The 16,258-nt window shown below is 40.2% G+C and overlaps 1 protein-coding gene across 2 annotated transcripts in view; it reads right to left on the bottom strand.

Moving 5' to 3' along the window:
* The window catches only part of Kitlg (KIT ligand), an 86,268-nt gene that overhangs the window by 32,426 nt on the left and 37,584 nt on the right, over positions 1–16,258 (bottom strand). For both annotated transcript variants that reach the window (XM_021173850.2, XM_021173851.2), the window contains exon 3: positions 4,574–4,636. In XM_021173850.2, the coding sequence (XP_021029509.1) occupies positions 4,574–4,636 (63 nt within the window). The remainder of the gene's footprint in view (positions 1–4,573; positions 4,637–16,258) is intronic.

The raw sequence follows: 16,258 nt of genomic DNA, 5'->3' as shown, positions 1-16,258 counted from the left end.
GCCCTAGTTGCAATAAAACCCTTCCCTGTTTCAGAAGATGAGCCAGAGATCAGTCAGCACCTATGAAGGAGGAATAGATCATGATTGGATAATTACTTCTAAGTCATTCTGTCAACCAAGGAACCGAAGTATCCAGTAATAAGTCATGGGATGACGAAGGATAAAAGAACACAGAGCCAGGTAAAGGTGATGGTGGTGGCGATAACCTCGGAGTCAAGCTGCGTATACCTGAGGAAGGCTAGGCTTACTGTTACTGTAATCATAGAGGTCCTCAATCAAAAACTTCCCTCTTAGCTGTTCCTTTGAAAAATGCTTTAGGAATTGGGTATATGGCTCCATGTGCCTGGCAGAGGAACAAGCCTAGGTTGTAAGGCACCCAAACAAACACACAAACTAAAAAGGATGCAACCCTAAAAAGTAGTGCATGCAATACAGACCAGTAGTAGCCCCTAATCCGTTGATATGGGGCAGGACGTCCATGTGGTTTTAGTGTCTCTAAGACTGTTAACGAGTAAATGCACAGAAATCAGTTGAACACATTAAACTAAGTAGCCTTGCATGGATGATAAACACTGCATGCTCTGGGAGGGACAGTCTGAGCAACTGCCGTCATGTGACACCGTAGAATGCATACATTCCATAGAATTAGTAGGAACGATCAATCATATTTGAAAGAGGACATGTGTCCAAGGGAAGGGCTACTCATTCAAAAATTTGACACCACAAAAATGAAGAAATGACTGAGGGACTTTTGAAGATAAGATCCGTTGTTGTCCTATTGGAACTAGAACAAATTACCACTGAGCTGGTAATCAAGATCAAGGCTATTTTACAGTTCTTGAGGCCAGATAGATGGAATAAATCTTACTTAAACTCAACTCAAGGCGCTCATCAGGGGTGAGGGAGAACTTTGCTGTGCCTTTTTTTTGGCTCCAATAGGCCACTCGCCAGTATCCCTCTTGCTCCTGCTTCAAACTCTAAAGCTAGCAGAGGACTCTTTGCAAATCTTGTTCTCCACCTTAGACAGGTCTGAATCCTTCTTTGATAAGGGCGCAAGTGCATTGAGTGGGCCCATTTGACAATCTAAACTAATCTCTCCACCTCAAAAAAGTGTAACTGAATTACTTCTCAACCACCTCGGTTAATCTCATGTCAAAAATCTTAACTGAAGTACTTCTTCAAAATCCTCTGAGCCAGATAAATGAACTGGACCAGATATTGCTAGGGAAACAATATTTATGATATTAAAATCAAGCTATTGAAGAGATGGCTCAGCAGTTAGGAGGTACACTTCTTTGCCAGGACCCAAGTTCAGTTCTCACAGCACCCATGTTTAGCGATACCTCTAGCCTTTATGAGCACCTGTACCGTGTATGCATGCACAATTTAAAAATAATAAAAATAAATCTTTAAAATTTTAAAATGTAAATCATGATCGTGGAATGGACCTATACCAGAAGAAAAGAAATGAAAATGCAAAAAAAGGATAAATTTGAAGACAGCCAAGACATTAAAGTATTGTTGCTAAATTTACTAGAGTTGAAAATATGTTACTGAAAGGTAAGGTAATAAAGAAGGAAATGGCCATGATGGACATAATTTATTTGGAAAAAGTGATATAGTAAAATATCCGTGGTGATAAAATGTTTTGAGAAAGCAAATAAATGCAGGGAAGAAAAAAGCTGAACCTGTAGATCATGTGGTAATCTTTGAGTATTCTGAAAATTATTCTGTACAACTAAAGGCATTTCCAAAATACGTCAAAGAAAACTGTGACTGTGTATATATAATTTACTCTAATTAAAAAGGATGAGCAATTAACTCCAGCATCTTTTGGTTTAAGGGCTGATGTACACATCCAAGTGAAAACAGCTATGCGGCCACCTTCAGCAACCCCATGCCCATTCTTTCTATAGTAACTGCTGGGACCCAGGAGTCGTCATTCACAGGTTCAGGGGAAAATCCTACCCATCTGGCTGTATGACCGTCTCATAGTTGTGAGGATTTTGAATTGGCGATTATCAGTGGATTCGAATACCAACTGGGTGACCACAACCTGCTATTTCTGAGAGAGAATCTGCTAGGTTATTTTCTAAGGCCTGCGAGGAAAGCAGAACTTTCCTTTTCCAGTCTTTAGCTGCTTTTTACAACAAAAGTGAAAAATAAACTGTATCCTGCCCAGTGCCCAAGGCTGACTTTTATTGCCTTGGCCCCAGGGGTTCTTTCTGGCACCAAGTCCCACTCCGCCCTTCATTGTTTAAAGACAAAAGATTAGGCAGCTGGGACTCTGACCACCAACAAATCTCCACAGGCCACTCAACTGGGAAACGCCTCTGGTCTTGGCAGAAATGAACCCTCTAAAATGAAGGTAAAGGGTAAGACCCCAGTTTCGTACTAAGCCCTCCGAAGCAGCTTCGTTTTTTTCCTGCCAACTGTGGTGGCCAAGAACAATGTTTCTCAGTAGTTCCACGATAGCATGCCAAGACCAAATAATAGCAGGCTTCTCTCAATTGCAGAAACACGCACAAAATATGTGGCAAGAAGTCGGCTTTATTTTTACAAGCCTGGCTCTAGCTATCACCAGCCCATACTGAAATTTATGATTTAGCACCCGTCTATGATTAGACCAGCACGAAATCATCTATTTAGTTATTTCCCAGCTTAACACTTGCTTTGCAAAGAGCAGCAGGATTGCTTTGAGCAAGTCTGGCGATCACCAAGCTCAAGGGGGCTGCAGTCCGGAGTGGGACGGCTTTATTGCCTAGAAGCTACCTTCTAGCACTTGGCTCAGCGTGGTAATTATTCTTCATGTCCCCATTTTCAGTAACCCAGAGTGAAGAGTCAGATGTCTGGAGTAGGGTGGGAAAGGAAAGGGAGGGGTGTTCTTTTTAGGTCTGTAGTGTACAAACTGTAGAACCCTGGTCAAAATAAGTCTGAGCTGTTAACCTCCTTGAGTCCTTTGTAAAATATGAACAAGTGTACCTAGTGTGTGAAGTTTCTTCTCACCCTTGTGTGTGTGTGTGTGTGTGTGTGTGTGTGTGTGTGTGTGTGTGTATGTGTGTGTGTAGGGGGGATGAGACATCATTTTGCAAAAACGTGACAAAAAGGCTACGTACTTTCCCCACAATTCTTGCGAAGATGTTTATTTGTTTGTCTGTTTGTTATTTTTGCAGTGCTAGGAGTGAATCCAGAACTTTCCAAAGGTTAGGCAAGTACTCAATCATTGAGATGAAAGTTTTTAAATGTGTCAGCGCAGGAGGCTCTTTAGTGTTCTTCACCGAATGCTTGCTAAGTGATCAAATGACTGCATTGACTAGTTTTCAAGCTGCTATGACTTTACATTTCTCTTTGCAGAAAACCCCACTACCGGAACAGACAGACAATGCCCAGGCTTGCGCATAGCTGGTCCAGCATGAAGATACATGTTCTAGGGAGTTCTAAAGAGCACTGGGCAGTTCCTGTTAAAAATGCTTGTCAAGTAAAAGAAGTATAGCTGCAGACGCTCTCTTGAAATGAAAACCTTAGGTAGTATTTGAAAGGTTGTTTTCTTTTTTTGTCTAGAAATTTATTTTTAATATTATCAAGAAAATAAAATGTACTATAAAGTAGTATTTAAAATTCCATTCCATTTAAAAACAAATCTATCTAATCATATATTACAGTATTACAACAGTTTTCACAGCCTAGACTTCAGAATGATTGGTAACAATATTTCACAATTTTGGCTTCTCTAATGTTGGTAACTGTTTTTTCCTATACATTTTGAAAGGTATTTTAAAGAACAAAATAATATACTTTGGACTGACTGATCCACAAAACCCAGAAAAAACACGTACATAATCAGCATGCTATGAGTATTTATTGGGTTTAGGGGAAAATGAGAGTTGCAAAAGAGAAAGAAACACAAAGAGCTTTACATTTCCCCCAGGATTACAACAGCTACAGTGAGTCAGCATGGATAGCACCTGTTGAAAATATGTGACTATGTTGCAAGTTGCAACACATAGTATCAAAATGCATTGACATCACATCTTTCCCGATGGCAAAGTTTTACGTCTTAGGTAGGAGTTTATAAAAGCATGTGGAGTTACTATACATCTTTTTGTTTTACATAACCCTAGTAGAGTTTGTCCACAGCCTAGCATTCCAAAATTTACATAGAAACAAAATTATAACCCCATACTTTTATTCAAAAATCCATTGCATGGCTAATAAGCTCAGAAATAAAATAAAATATTCCATAGTCTTAATGACATAGGAATAAGAGTAACATATAAATGAAACATTGCCAAGGAGAAAATTTAACATGATTTTACATTCAAGCCCCTTTGAGAGTTGCCCAGAGGAAAAAGAGACATCCGTTGCTAAATCTAACCAAGATGAGCCATTTTCTTTTAGCATGCAGGCGTAAAACACATATTGAAATGCTCGTTGATAATCTTAGTAGCCACTTGAGGGGAAAATTAAAAAGAAAAATTATCAAGACAATGAGCAGATAATGTCTTTAATGTGGATGATCACAAGTCACCCATTAGCTACCAAAATGCAAGTCTGAAATGTGGGAGGTACATACCAAAACATCCATCCCGGCGACATAGTTGAGGGTTATCATATAGTCATTTGGAAGATTTGCCACCTACAGAGACCAAGAAATGAAAAAGTGAATAAATACAAAAAGATTTCTTGAGAAAATTCATATATCCAACCTGTCATACCATTTACATCTCACTCCCCTTTGTCGTCCAATATACAGTGCTTGGGCTGTAAATCCACTCATGGGTGGCTGAGTATATACCATTCCTAGTACTGGAGACCTAGCCGACCACCCGGGGCTAGGGAAGTCATGGGTCTTGGAGGAGAACCTACAGCCATCACTTTATTAATTCTATTGAGGTTTTTTTTTTTTTTTAAAAAAAAAACAATTCATAAATTTTGATTTTCAACTGTAGCACTGGAATTCCCCTTTGGGACAATTTTCCAATTTGTGTCTAAATAAGGTCGTTATGACTTTCTCATCAGTGGTTCTCACAGCGATAGGTCAGCATGAAAAAGGAAACTTCTAGATACACAAGTTCCTAAGTCACAGCAGATGTACTTCATTTTACATAACAATCCCCCACGGTGACATTAACAGACACACAAGCTAGAGAGCTACTATTCTATGTTGATCCTATGTAAAGTCAGAAACCTTCAGAAGGACAAGGCTACTTTTTTAAAGAAATGAAGACTTTAGAGTTCAATTTAGGAATGTTGGGTTTTGCGATAGGTCTCAGTTCACTTACCTTGGGTTGGACATGACATGCTTCACCAATCTGTCTAGCTCTTAAAGGCTCTGAAAGCATCTAACACATTTATAGCAATAGTGCTGGAATCAGTGAATAAGCAATGGGCTGGAAACTAGTGAATTTGGAATTGAGTTGCACATCCTTGATTTTCTTCATTTATAAAACAGAGATCCAGTCACCTATTACTAATTAAGGGAATATGCCAAACACATTATAAACTAGGAACCCGAGTTCTTTATTAAGAACTAGCTAGGAAAATGGCATATACTGTCTTTATTCTGTGTCTGATATCTTCGTTGCTCCTATAGAAAGCTGGGATCATATACATGCTTACAGGGGTGTGTTATCTCTGATATGCTTTCTATAACATAAGGCATATGTTGCTTCTTGGTCTTGCCAATATAATCTGAAAGCAATTTAGCGAGAAAACGCTAGGCAAACTCAGAAGTGGTCAGAGCAGAGCCAAGGTAGTTATTGGTCCCATGGTAATACTATTCCATCTCTCATTCATTTCAGCCTTGATGGACAAATTTAACAATTGCTCTTTCTGCAACTCATATGATGATTAATAGCAAATCATTTTCAAGTAACATTATTACCTATCTAACATAGCATCTGTGTTTAATAAGTGAAGAAATTGAGACTTAAAAAGACCAAATCACTTGACTGAAGTCACTTGCCTCTTGGGTGTTTTATGTGGACTAGAATTCAGGTTTCATGATGAACTGTTGCATGGCTCAGCAGCGCATGTTCATCTTTTATTTTTTGTTCCTTGTTATTTTTTGTTCTCTAGCTCATTGCAACAAACTATGTCCAAGCATCTATGCGTAAAATGCTACATAGTAGCCTGGCATGGTGACACACCTGTAATCCACTTAGTGGTCAGACAGCGCATGGAATTCTCGTTGTGAATCTCTACCATTATCCATCTCATGCTCTTCTCAATAGTAGAATAGAATTCTCAGGGTCTACTGGAAAAACACCTGGGCTCCTCAAGAAAATGGCGCTTTATTTATCTTAACTCTACACTTTTTATTTATCTTAGGAGTTAACTCTACATTTTAACTTTTCTTTTTCTCAACCAGTTTTCCTACCATGCCTTCTAAATCTCCTTGCCCAAATTTGAAAAGCAAAACCAACCTAGTCATTTTACCCAAGCCTCCCCCCACCCCAACAAAGGCACACTGTAAACCTTAACAGGCCCAAGTCTGAGCACTTATATAATAGTTCATGATGGACTAACCATGGAGCTTAAAGTCATTCCATGAGGAAAACACACCAAGAAGTGGTAAGTATTCTAAATACAGGTTCCTGAAGGTATAATCTACATTACATTATATTATGGAAGTTTAGATTCACTATTTAAAAACCTCAGGATTAGGGAATATCAAAAGGACAGGGATAAAGGAGATGCTGGCCTGCTTCATATTATGCATAGTCAGTCCAGAGAAGTTCATTTCCAGAAGCCAAAGGAAGATCACAAAAAAAAAGTTCTATGACCAGGACGTGAAGAGCTCCCCAGTGCCAGCCAGAGGATGGAGTCCACACTTTACCTATATTTAACTTCCGGTGGGACTAAAAGAAAAGACTATTTTTGAATATGGCTTTACAAATTATAGTAAGTTTTCATAGTCACTGTTGGAATCCCACGAGGCATACCTTATTAAGCCAATTTCACAAATGAGGATGAGGGCGGAGGGAGTATGGAGGTATGGGATGCTAAATGGCACCTCCAAGGTCAGAGGCACCTGGAGGACCTGGAGAAGGGGAGAAACCCTGGCTCACTGAGCTCCTCTCTGCACACCAAGCCGCTGCGCAAGCTCTTGCTAGTACTTGGCCTTTCCGTTTGCTTTCCAATTACCTTTTGAAGAGCATTTGGAAGACTGAAGCTACAGGTATTTATGGTCACATCATGCATCATGGTATTATTTTCTCAGTGTTTGCAGTATGCTCAATAGAACCGAGAAAGCACAAATAACCCTGCGATAAATTCCAAGTCTCTGATGTCTATTGATCACCAGGGAAAGTTTTATAGAGAAGAGAGAACCGTGGACTTGAAAGACAGAGGTTGCTCAAAGATGTGGAGTTTGAAGTCCGGGCCAACAGCACAGGTTCCGAAGACAGACGGTTTACACTGGATCCTGGCCCATCATCTGCTAACTCAGGTGTGAGAAGTTACTTCAACTACTTCAGCTTTTCATTTCCATATGCCTAAGTGGAAAGTAGACTACAGGGTGGCTAAAGGTTTTAAGACAAAATAATTCATGCTAAGGGCTAGCTGGGCATGGTAATGCCTGCCTTTCTTCCCAGCACTTCAGAAGCAGAGGCAGGATAGTCATGAGTTTGACTATCCTGCCATTATGTAGCCTTGAGCTACGTAATGATTATCAAGACCTCCTAGGTTAGAAGGCAACCCTGTCTCTGAAATCCACAGTAAAGGAAAGAAAAAGAGGTACCTAAGAAAAGGCAGGAAAGAAAGGAAGGGAGGGAGAGGAAGGGAGGGGTTAGACATGGTGTATAAATGATTGCAATAGAGAGCAGCATACTGAATACAAAAGTATCATATATAAGGGATGGAATTGGAAGCTTGTGTCATATTTGAGAGACTAGCTAGAAAAGAGATATTGCATTAGAGACACATTAGGGAGGGATCTCTGCATGCTGCACTAAGAAATTCCTATCTCTGAGGACTTTCTACTTTGTCTCTGAAAGAGGATTATGTGGCTAATTACAAAGATTAAGTCTGGTTAGGGTTTCTGGCAAGCATGGAAGGAACAGGGCAGTAAATTCAGTCTGAGTATTTAGTCTAGATGGAAGAGTGGCGAGACCAGAGATAAGCCTCGAGTTTTATAGTGCTACCAGGGAAGTACTGGACATCTATTCAACATGTACATGAGAGAACAGCCATCTCTAGAAAAGCAGGAGCTAAATCTGAGTGTTGGTCTTGCACACCAGTAATCCTAGCACTTTGGAGGTAAAGACATGGGGATCAGGGATTCAAAGTCATTGTGAGATACAAATAGACTACATGGAGTGGTGCTGAGTTCAGCCTGGGCTATATGAAATCTCTCTGGAAGAGGGAAACACAGAAAGACCAATGAAGAATCAGAAAGGCTTCTTCCAACAATCGACAGGAGCAGATACAGAGACCTACAATCAAACATTTGGCAGAGCTTAGGGAACCTTGAGGAAGAGGGGGAGGAAGGACTGTAGGAGCCAGAGGGGTGGAGGACACCATGAAAACACAGCCCACAGCATCAACTAAACAGCAGTGATCTAGGCTCACAGAGACTGAAGCATGAACCATGAAGCCTAAAGGGTCTGGAATAGGCCCTCAACATACATTCTGTGGTTGTTTAGCTCGGGCTTCTTGTTGGAATCCTAACAATGGGAATGGGGTGTCTCTGACTCTTTAGCCTGCTGTTGGGACCCTTTTCCTCCTAATGGGTTGCCTAACCTAGCCCTGATCAAAGGGTTTTGTGCCTAGTCTCATTGTATTTTGTTATGCTGTGGTCGGTTGATAGCTCTGGGAGACCTGTTCTTTTCTGAAGAGAAATGAAGGCACAATGCATCTGGAGGCGAGGAGAGGAGGAGATGAAGTTAAATTTTCTGTAGCTATCTGAGGTTTGAACATATTCAGTGACATTAGGGGGAAAAAAAACAAAGCCAAATAAAACAACAACAAAACAAACAAGCAAGCAAACCCAAACAAGCAAAACACCACCACCACCACCAACAAAAAACAAAACTAAAAACAACAACAACAAAACAGCAAAGGAGAGTGGTTTTTAGAAAGGCTCAAAACTTGGCCAAGAAAAAGTCTTGGCAAGGTAAGTTGGCACTGGCTGCCTCCCAGGCCCTGCAGGTATTTGGACTCAGGAGAAAAGAACACCAAGTCAGGATACTTAACTCCATCTCTGGGTCACTGGTCTAAAATGCATGGTTCTCATGACTCAAATGTCGTCAAGGTCCTTAAAGGTCAAGGAACCAATGGACACTTGGACATTTGTGACCAGACCCTGTGCTCTCTGTGTTTCTCCTAAGTCCACAGCAGTGACTCATGGTCTCATGGTTTCCTTGGCACCATCTGTAAAATGGTTTCCTCTTTTCAACCCTTTGGGGCCAGGGGGTGGGGGTTGGGGGGATATGAAGGTCAGGATCTTGAGTCGCATCAGAAGCAGTGACGTTTAAGTATCCAGGCTGCAGCAGGGAATGCTTAACACATCCACCTTAGTGGCCCGGCTTCTAGTCCTCCTGCGTGCTTCAGGAAAATAGTTTTTTATTGTCTTTGGATAGTTTTGGTTTTCCAGTTAGTACTGTCTAAAATCCTAACTAACTAGATCAGCTATCATAGTTTTTTTGTTTGTTTGTTTGTTTGTTTGTTTTCAAGGATATCTGGGTGAGTTCTAAAAAAACAAAACAAAAAAAAACCCAACAAAACAAAACAAAAAAAAGCAGCAACAACAAACACAGCAAACCAAGGAGATAAGTCAATTGTGATTTTAAGATTAAGATGACTTCAGAAAACTTGCCTCTTATTAGTTCAACACCTAAATGATAACCACTGTTTCCTTTCAAATAGAACAGGTCAGTTTTTTCTATGTGCCTATGGTACCATGGATACAATCTAGTTCCTTATGTATGCTAGTCAATAACTCTACTAACCCCAGCCTAAGATCATTTTTTAAAATCTACTTCACAATGACATGATTTGAATATGGTTTGTTCCTACAAAAATTAATGCTGGACTCTTTTTTTTGCACTTATTTGAAACTCCCTGCCCCTTGCGGCGAGTGTGTGTGTGTAAATCAGAAGATGGCTGTGGGAGTCAATTCTCCCTCATACCTGTGGGTTCCAGGGTTCAATTTAAGTAAGCATTGTTGCTTATAAAACTAACTCAACAGTCAGTCACACTGAAATTTAATCTCCATTATGAAACACGGTGGGAAAATGTGAGACCTTTGAGAGGTAGCTAGGATTCTGTCCTTAAGAACATGGACTGTATTCTAAATATAATGCATAGATTAAAGGGTTCTCTTAAGAGTATGTCTGCCCTATAAGCCAGTCAGACTAGGTCTTTTCTTTCTGTCTCTCCTTGTGGTACATTGCCCCTTCTTAGGACTATTCCAGATAGAAGCACTAGATGCAGTTTTTGGCTTGGACCAGAAGTGTGAGTCAAATTAAAACTCTTCATTACTTTCCAAGACTGAGATATTGTGCTATTAGCAACTGAGACAACATATATGTATATATATGTGTGTGTATATGTGTGTGTATATATATGTATATATATATGTTTATACATGTTATTATATATTACTGTATATATCTTATGAGTATATATAAATATCTATATCTTATGGTTAGATATATATATATATGTATATATATGTTTATACATGTTATTATACATTACTGTATATATCTTATGAGTATATATAAATATCTATATCTTATGGTTAGATATATATATGTATATATATATCTTGTGAAAAGTATATATGATGATGATTCCAGCTAAATTATAGTAATTGAGCTTCTAAATGCAATAGCTTCCCAATCACCATAAGATGAGTTGGTTTAGGAAATAAAATTCATTAGATTAGCCTGGTGATTCATAAACAGCAGCCGATTCATTTCCCTCGGGCTCCTGGCAGTACGTCATCAATTATGAACATCAATCTACCTCAGAAAACATTTTGAGAAAGACAAGTCATGATTCAGCAGATATTTAAAGATGAAACAGAACAGCTAAGAAGAATTCAAAATTCACATTTGACTAAATGCCCCCCAAGTGAAGGGAAGAGAGTACCACAAATGAGAAGAATCACAGGGAGAGCAGGCAGGAAGAAGCCACTTGAACCAGTTTAATATTTGGATTCCTTCTTAAACGAGCACTGAGACACTTTCAACACCACACTGCAACTATCCATAGACGTTTTTAAGTTTGGCTCATCCTTATCCCAGTTACTTGACTCTTTCCTTAGGTAGGTCTGACTCTGCCATTGAAAACAAGTCTTGCAACATTTTTTCAAAAACAAAGCAAAATGTTCTGTAAATAGATGAACTATTATGCTAAGTAAACATGCCAGAAGAATTTCAAATAAAAGCCATGGGGACCATAGGGGCAGTACAAAATGTCCAAGAAGAAATTAAAAAAAAAATGTAAAGTGATAAATCATGTGCTTCTTTGGCATGAGTATCACCCAAGCAAACATAGAGTCTGTGGGCACAGGGCAAGCTGCCACCTACTGTAAAGACAGAGCTGGTAGAGAGTACAGAGGAATGATCTCCACTGGAAAAACCAACTGTGAGCACATAGCAAGGCAAAACAAAAAATCATAAAGAAGAAGGAGGAGGAGGAGGAAAAGAAGAAGAGGAGGAGGAGGAGAAGAGGAAGAAGAAGAGGAGGAGGAGGAGGGGAGGAGGAGGAAGAGGAGAGGAAGAGTTACACCTATAAAACCAAGTCCTCTTCTTCCATACAAATTCCTATTCCCTTTAGTCTGACAAGATTGATTTATTCTAGGCAGTCCAACCTAATGAGACATCATTGTGAAATAAAATAATATAAAGTTGAGAAGGACTGTGAAATTCTCTAATCATATAGATTTTCCTGGGGCCCCTGACTTCTCTGAGAAGTGGGGAAAGCTATACGTGGCTCCTTCGGAAATGGACAAAAAGCATGGGAGAGTACAATGTAGAGTCTGAAGTGTTAAGGATCCTCAATCACATCCATGTTTCTCATTTCTGCATTCAGAAAAGTGGATCCAGTAGTTTGCCTCTGGACAGATGAACAGGTAGGTATTGGATGGTACTCAAACCACCCCATGGCCCCAGCTTCCACCAAGGTATTCAGCCCTACCATCCTTTAAGTGAAACTCTGCAATGATCTGCCTCTCTCACCTCAGGAGTCACTCCTGTTGAAGGAATGAAGCTAATGGATTAGCATAGGAAATACTTAACTTCTTTATACCGTGGAGAAACAGAGGCCAGCCCTGAAGTTTCTGGGCAAACCACCATCGACGTGCACCGTCCAGGGAATCATGAAGCTTCCTGAACCCACAGCCACAAGCTGCACCTCAGCACTTCTGCACTGGGAACCACACAGCTCCCCCAGAGACTGCTGGGGCTGGGCTCCTTCTAGCCTATAAATTTTGGTTAAAGCAGTGGCTTTTGAGCATTCTTTCAGAAGCTCAAATCTACGTCAAGCCAAGTTCAATCTGGAAGCATGGATCTATAAACAAAAGTCAAAAGGCTTGGTGGCTCTAGGAACCACTGACAGCTACTGTCCCTGAAGGCACGAAGAGGCAAAGGGCCCTGGGGGTCCCCTTCAGCTCCCTTACACTTTAGTTTCCTTTTATGTTTATAGGTAGGTCATCTCCACATTCCCTCTACACCCAGTATACTACCACCACCATAAATGGCAAATGGCACTTGTCCAGAGACTTCTCTATTTCAACTCTCACAATCATTTGATAAGATTACACATAATAAATTTATTGTAAATGGCAAGAAAACTGGGACAGAGAGAATTTATGTGATAATAACTGGCTTTAAAAAAAAACTTGTTTAATATATATCACAAAGTGGATACTGAGATTTAGAAAGATTACTTACCTAATGTAAGAGTTAGGATGTAAACACATGCCTACCTAAATTCATGATGTTAGCTAGTGTATACATGAGCACAAAATTGGATCCTATGCTATGCTGTGAAAAAATTTAAAAGTAAGTGCATTTATTTATTTATTCATTCATTTAATTGTGTGTGTGTGTCTGCACACACACACACATGTGCACACAGCCATATGCCACAGTGTTTATGTGGAGGTCTGAAGACAACTTATAAATTTATGTCAGTTTTCTCCTCCCTTATCGGGGAGCCAGGGGTAGAACCTGAGTTGGTTGGCTTGTCAGCAATATCCTCCAGCCGCAGAGCCCTCTTGCTGGCCCTACTGCTTACGGTACTGGTACAGTGGGGCACTCACACTGTAAGCCAAGTCACTGTTGGACTGACTCACCAAACTCGATCAGTAATTTTCTGTTCTCAGAGGTTGGGTTATACGTTTTTATTTCCTCCTCTATAAAATACAGGCTGCAGATTGCATAGGTCTTTATTCAGGAACAAGGGATCTTCAGAGCCTGTCATTCCTAACTTGACTTACTTTCAAATGTCTTAATATAAAATAGTCAAGAAAACATACTGAGCTTGCTAGAGGAACTCCTGGATGATTTTCCCCTGAGTCAAGTGCTGGAAGGCAGATTTTTTTTTTCTTTTTATTGCACAGTGACTAACATTTGCACTCAGAGTAAGAAATTATATTTTACTGTCAACATTACCAAACTCTCCCTTTCCATGTGCTTCTTCTTTCTCATCTTCTTAATGATTTTGGAGTTGATTTTTTTAAAATGTATATTTGTATAGGTCTTTATTAAGTTATAAGTGATTATTAAAAGGTAATAATCAGCAGAAAAAGGCAAGCATAGAGAATCTTAGGAGCTGCTTGTAATACCCACCTGTGCTGCCTGAAAATACCACTTTCACATTTACAGGAAATGGTACTTTGTAAGTCATGTTCCTTCCACCACTTTGCAGTAACACCTACCAGAAACGTCTCTTCAGCATTGCATTTATCTTCAGATGTTCAGCTTGGTGTCAGATACACCCTCATCTTCCAACAAATGGACCTCCTATGTTTACAATGTATTTTATTTTACGTGTAGGAGTCCTTTGTCTGCATGCATATCCTGTTCATCATGTGTGTGCTTAGTGCCAAGGGGGGTCAGAAGTTGGGTATCGGATCCCTTAGAACTGGAGTTACAGTACTCAAGTCCTATAGAAAAATCAGCCAGTGCTCCTGACCTCTGAGCATCTCTCCAGGGCACGACCACCTATTTGAAATTTGCAGCTCCCCTGGTCTGCTCTCAGCATCCACCAGTATACTGGCAGCTCCAGACGATCACTTTCCAGTGACCTACTTTAAGCATACTTCAGAGCTTTGTATTAATAGACATGCTTAAAATCTGCATAATGTAGAATCACTTGGAGGTAGCAATGGGACCAAATTATAGGGAAGATAATGACCTCTGACCTCCCTCCCTCCTTCCCCCCTGGTATTAGCTATTGAACCTAGAGCTTCACGCATGCAAGTGCTTCTGCATGGAGCTATATTTTGAACACTTTGTCTCTAAACTTTTGACAGAATAGACCATCTAAAGCAAACTGTTCTGAAACCTCTTTGCAGAACTTCATGAAAAATGTAGGTGCCTGGACACTTTCCCAGGCTTATTGAATCAGTTCCTTGGATCAGGGCCCAGTGTTTCATAAGCACCACAGGCAATGGTGATGTGCATCCAAGTGCAGTCTGTCCTTTCTCCATTCACCCAACAACACTGGGTGATGGGTGTGATGGTTAGCTTTAATTGTCAATTGGAGACAACCTTGAAATACCTAACAAGGGAGTCTACCTGAGGGATTGCGTACATGAGGTTAGGCTGGCTTGTGAGCATATCTGTGGGGGGTTATATGATTGCTGTAAGTGGTATGAAAACACCTAACCACTGTGGGCAGCACCATTCCCTGCGCCTGATATGCAGATTATATTAGAATGGAGAAAGTGAGCTGAACGCCAGCATCCATGTATTAATTCATTACTCTCTACTGACCTAGGGTATGATGTCACCAGGTGTTTCAAATTCCTGCCCCTTTGATTTCTTCTTGATGATAGAACTTGGAATTGTAAGCCAAGTAAACCCTTCTCTCTTAAGTTGTTTTTGTTATTCACAATGGGAAAGAAAATTAGGACAATGAGCCTGGTATACCTATAATCCCTGCATGGATTAAAAAGATCACAGATTTGATGAGGTCAGGCTGGTCTACACATGAAAGTCCTATTTCAAGCAACAAAACAAAACAAATCATACACACAAAACAACAAATCTCTCAAATACTTGAATAGTTTGCTGGTGATAGATGTAACTCAAACATAAAGCACTTACTTAACAAGCACAGCTCCTTAGCACCCCATCCCCACCTCCACATACACACAAGGGTGGGTAAATAAATGAATAGCTTCTACTGCTATACACAGAACTTAGAATAAAACACATATCATCTTTTTAAACATTATTTCTTGGGTCACAAATTAACAAGAAACTTAAAGAAAAGGCCCATGATCTATGCTTCCAAAACTACTTCCTCCTCCTCACCCCCCCTACCCCGCCTGACTTCCCATACATCAGATTTTCAACACTGAGCTGAAGAGCCAATAGGCAAAGCTGTACTGTTTTGCTCACCAGACTTCAAGTAAAGTGTTCATACACTGTCAGCTATTTTATGACTTTCAGTGCTAGGGAACAGACTCAGGGCCTTGTGCACACTAGGCAAGAATGCTTTTAAATCTGGAATGTCTTGGCATGTCAAGGAATCAGCATAAATCCTGTGTGTGTGTGTGTGTGTGTGTGTGTGTGTGTGTGTGTGTGATTCTTCACTGAAGATAAATTAGCCAAGCCCTAACTACAGAACTCTGCTTTGATTTTCAAGTTCTGTTACGGACAACCCCCCCCACACACACACAGACACAGACACACACACACACACACACACACACACACACACATAGTAATACATATCTAAAGACAGAGCTCACTGTTTCATATACTAATATCATTAAGTTTATTTTATTTCTTGTCTCCATCTAGAAACTCTTATTTCTTCCCCATCCTTGTACCAGCTGTGTTCCCTACTCAATTTTAAAACAGCCTAGAGCCACAGAGTTGAGAAATGTTCACTTGATCATTTTTCCTTTATCTTGGGTCATCACATAGGACTAGGCTGTCCTACAGCTCAGGATTCTCCCGTCTCAGCTCCTTGAGTCACTGTACGTGTATGTCATCACGCCTGGCTCAAACTCTGATGATACTGATATCATTTTCAGTAGTCCAAGTAAATACAAAAATCTCTCTCCTAAGTC

Source organism: Mus caroli, unplaced genomic scaffold (genome assembly GCF_978045245.1).
Source record: "Mus caroli unplaced genomic scaffold, Mus_caroli_1 scaffold_9, whole genome shotgun sequence".
NCBI lineage: Eukaryota > Metazoa > Chordata > Mammalia > Rodentia > Muridae > Mus > Mus caroli.
The sequence above is the reverse complement of the archived record's forward strand: the minus strand, read 5'-3'. Positions and strand labels throughout refer to the sequence as shown.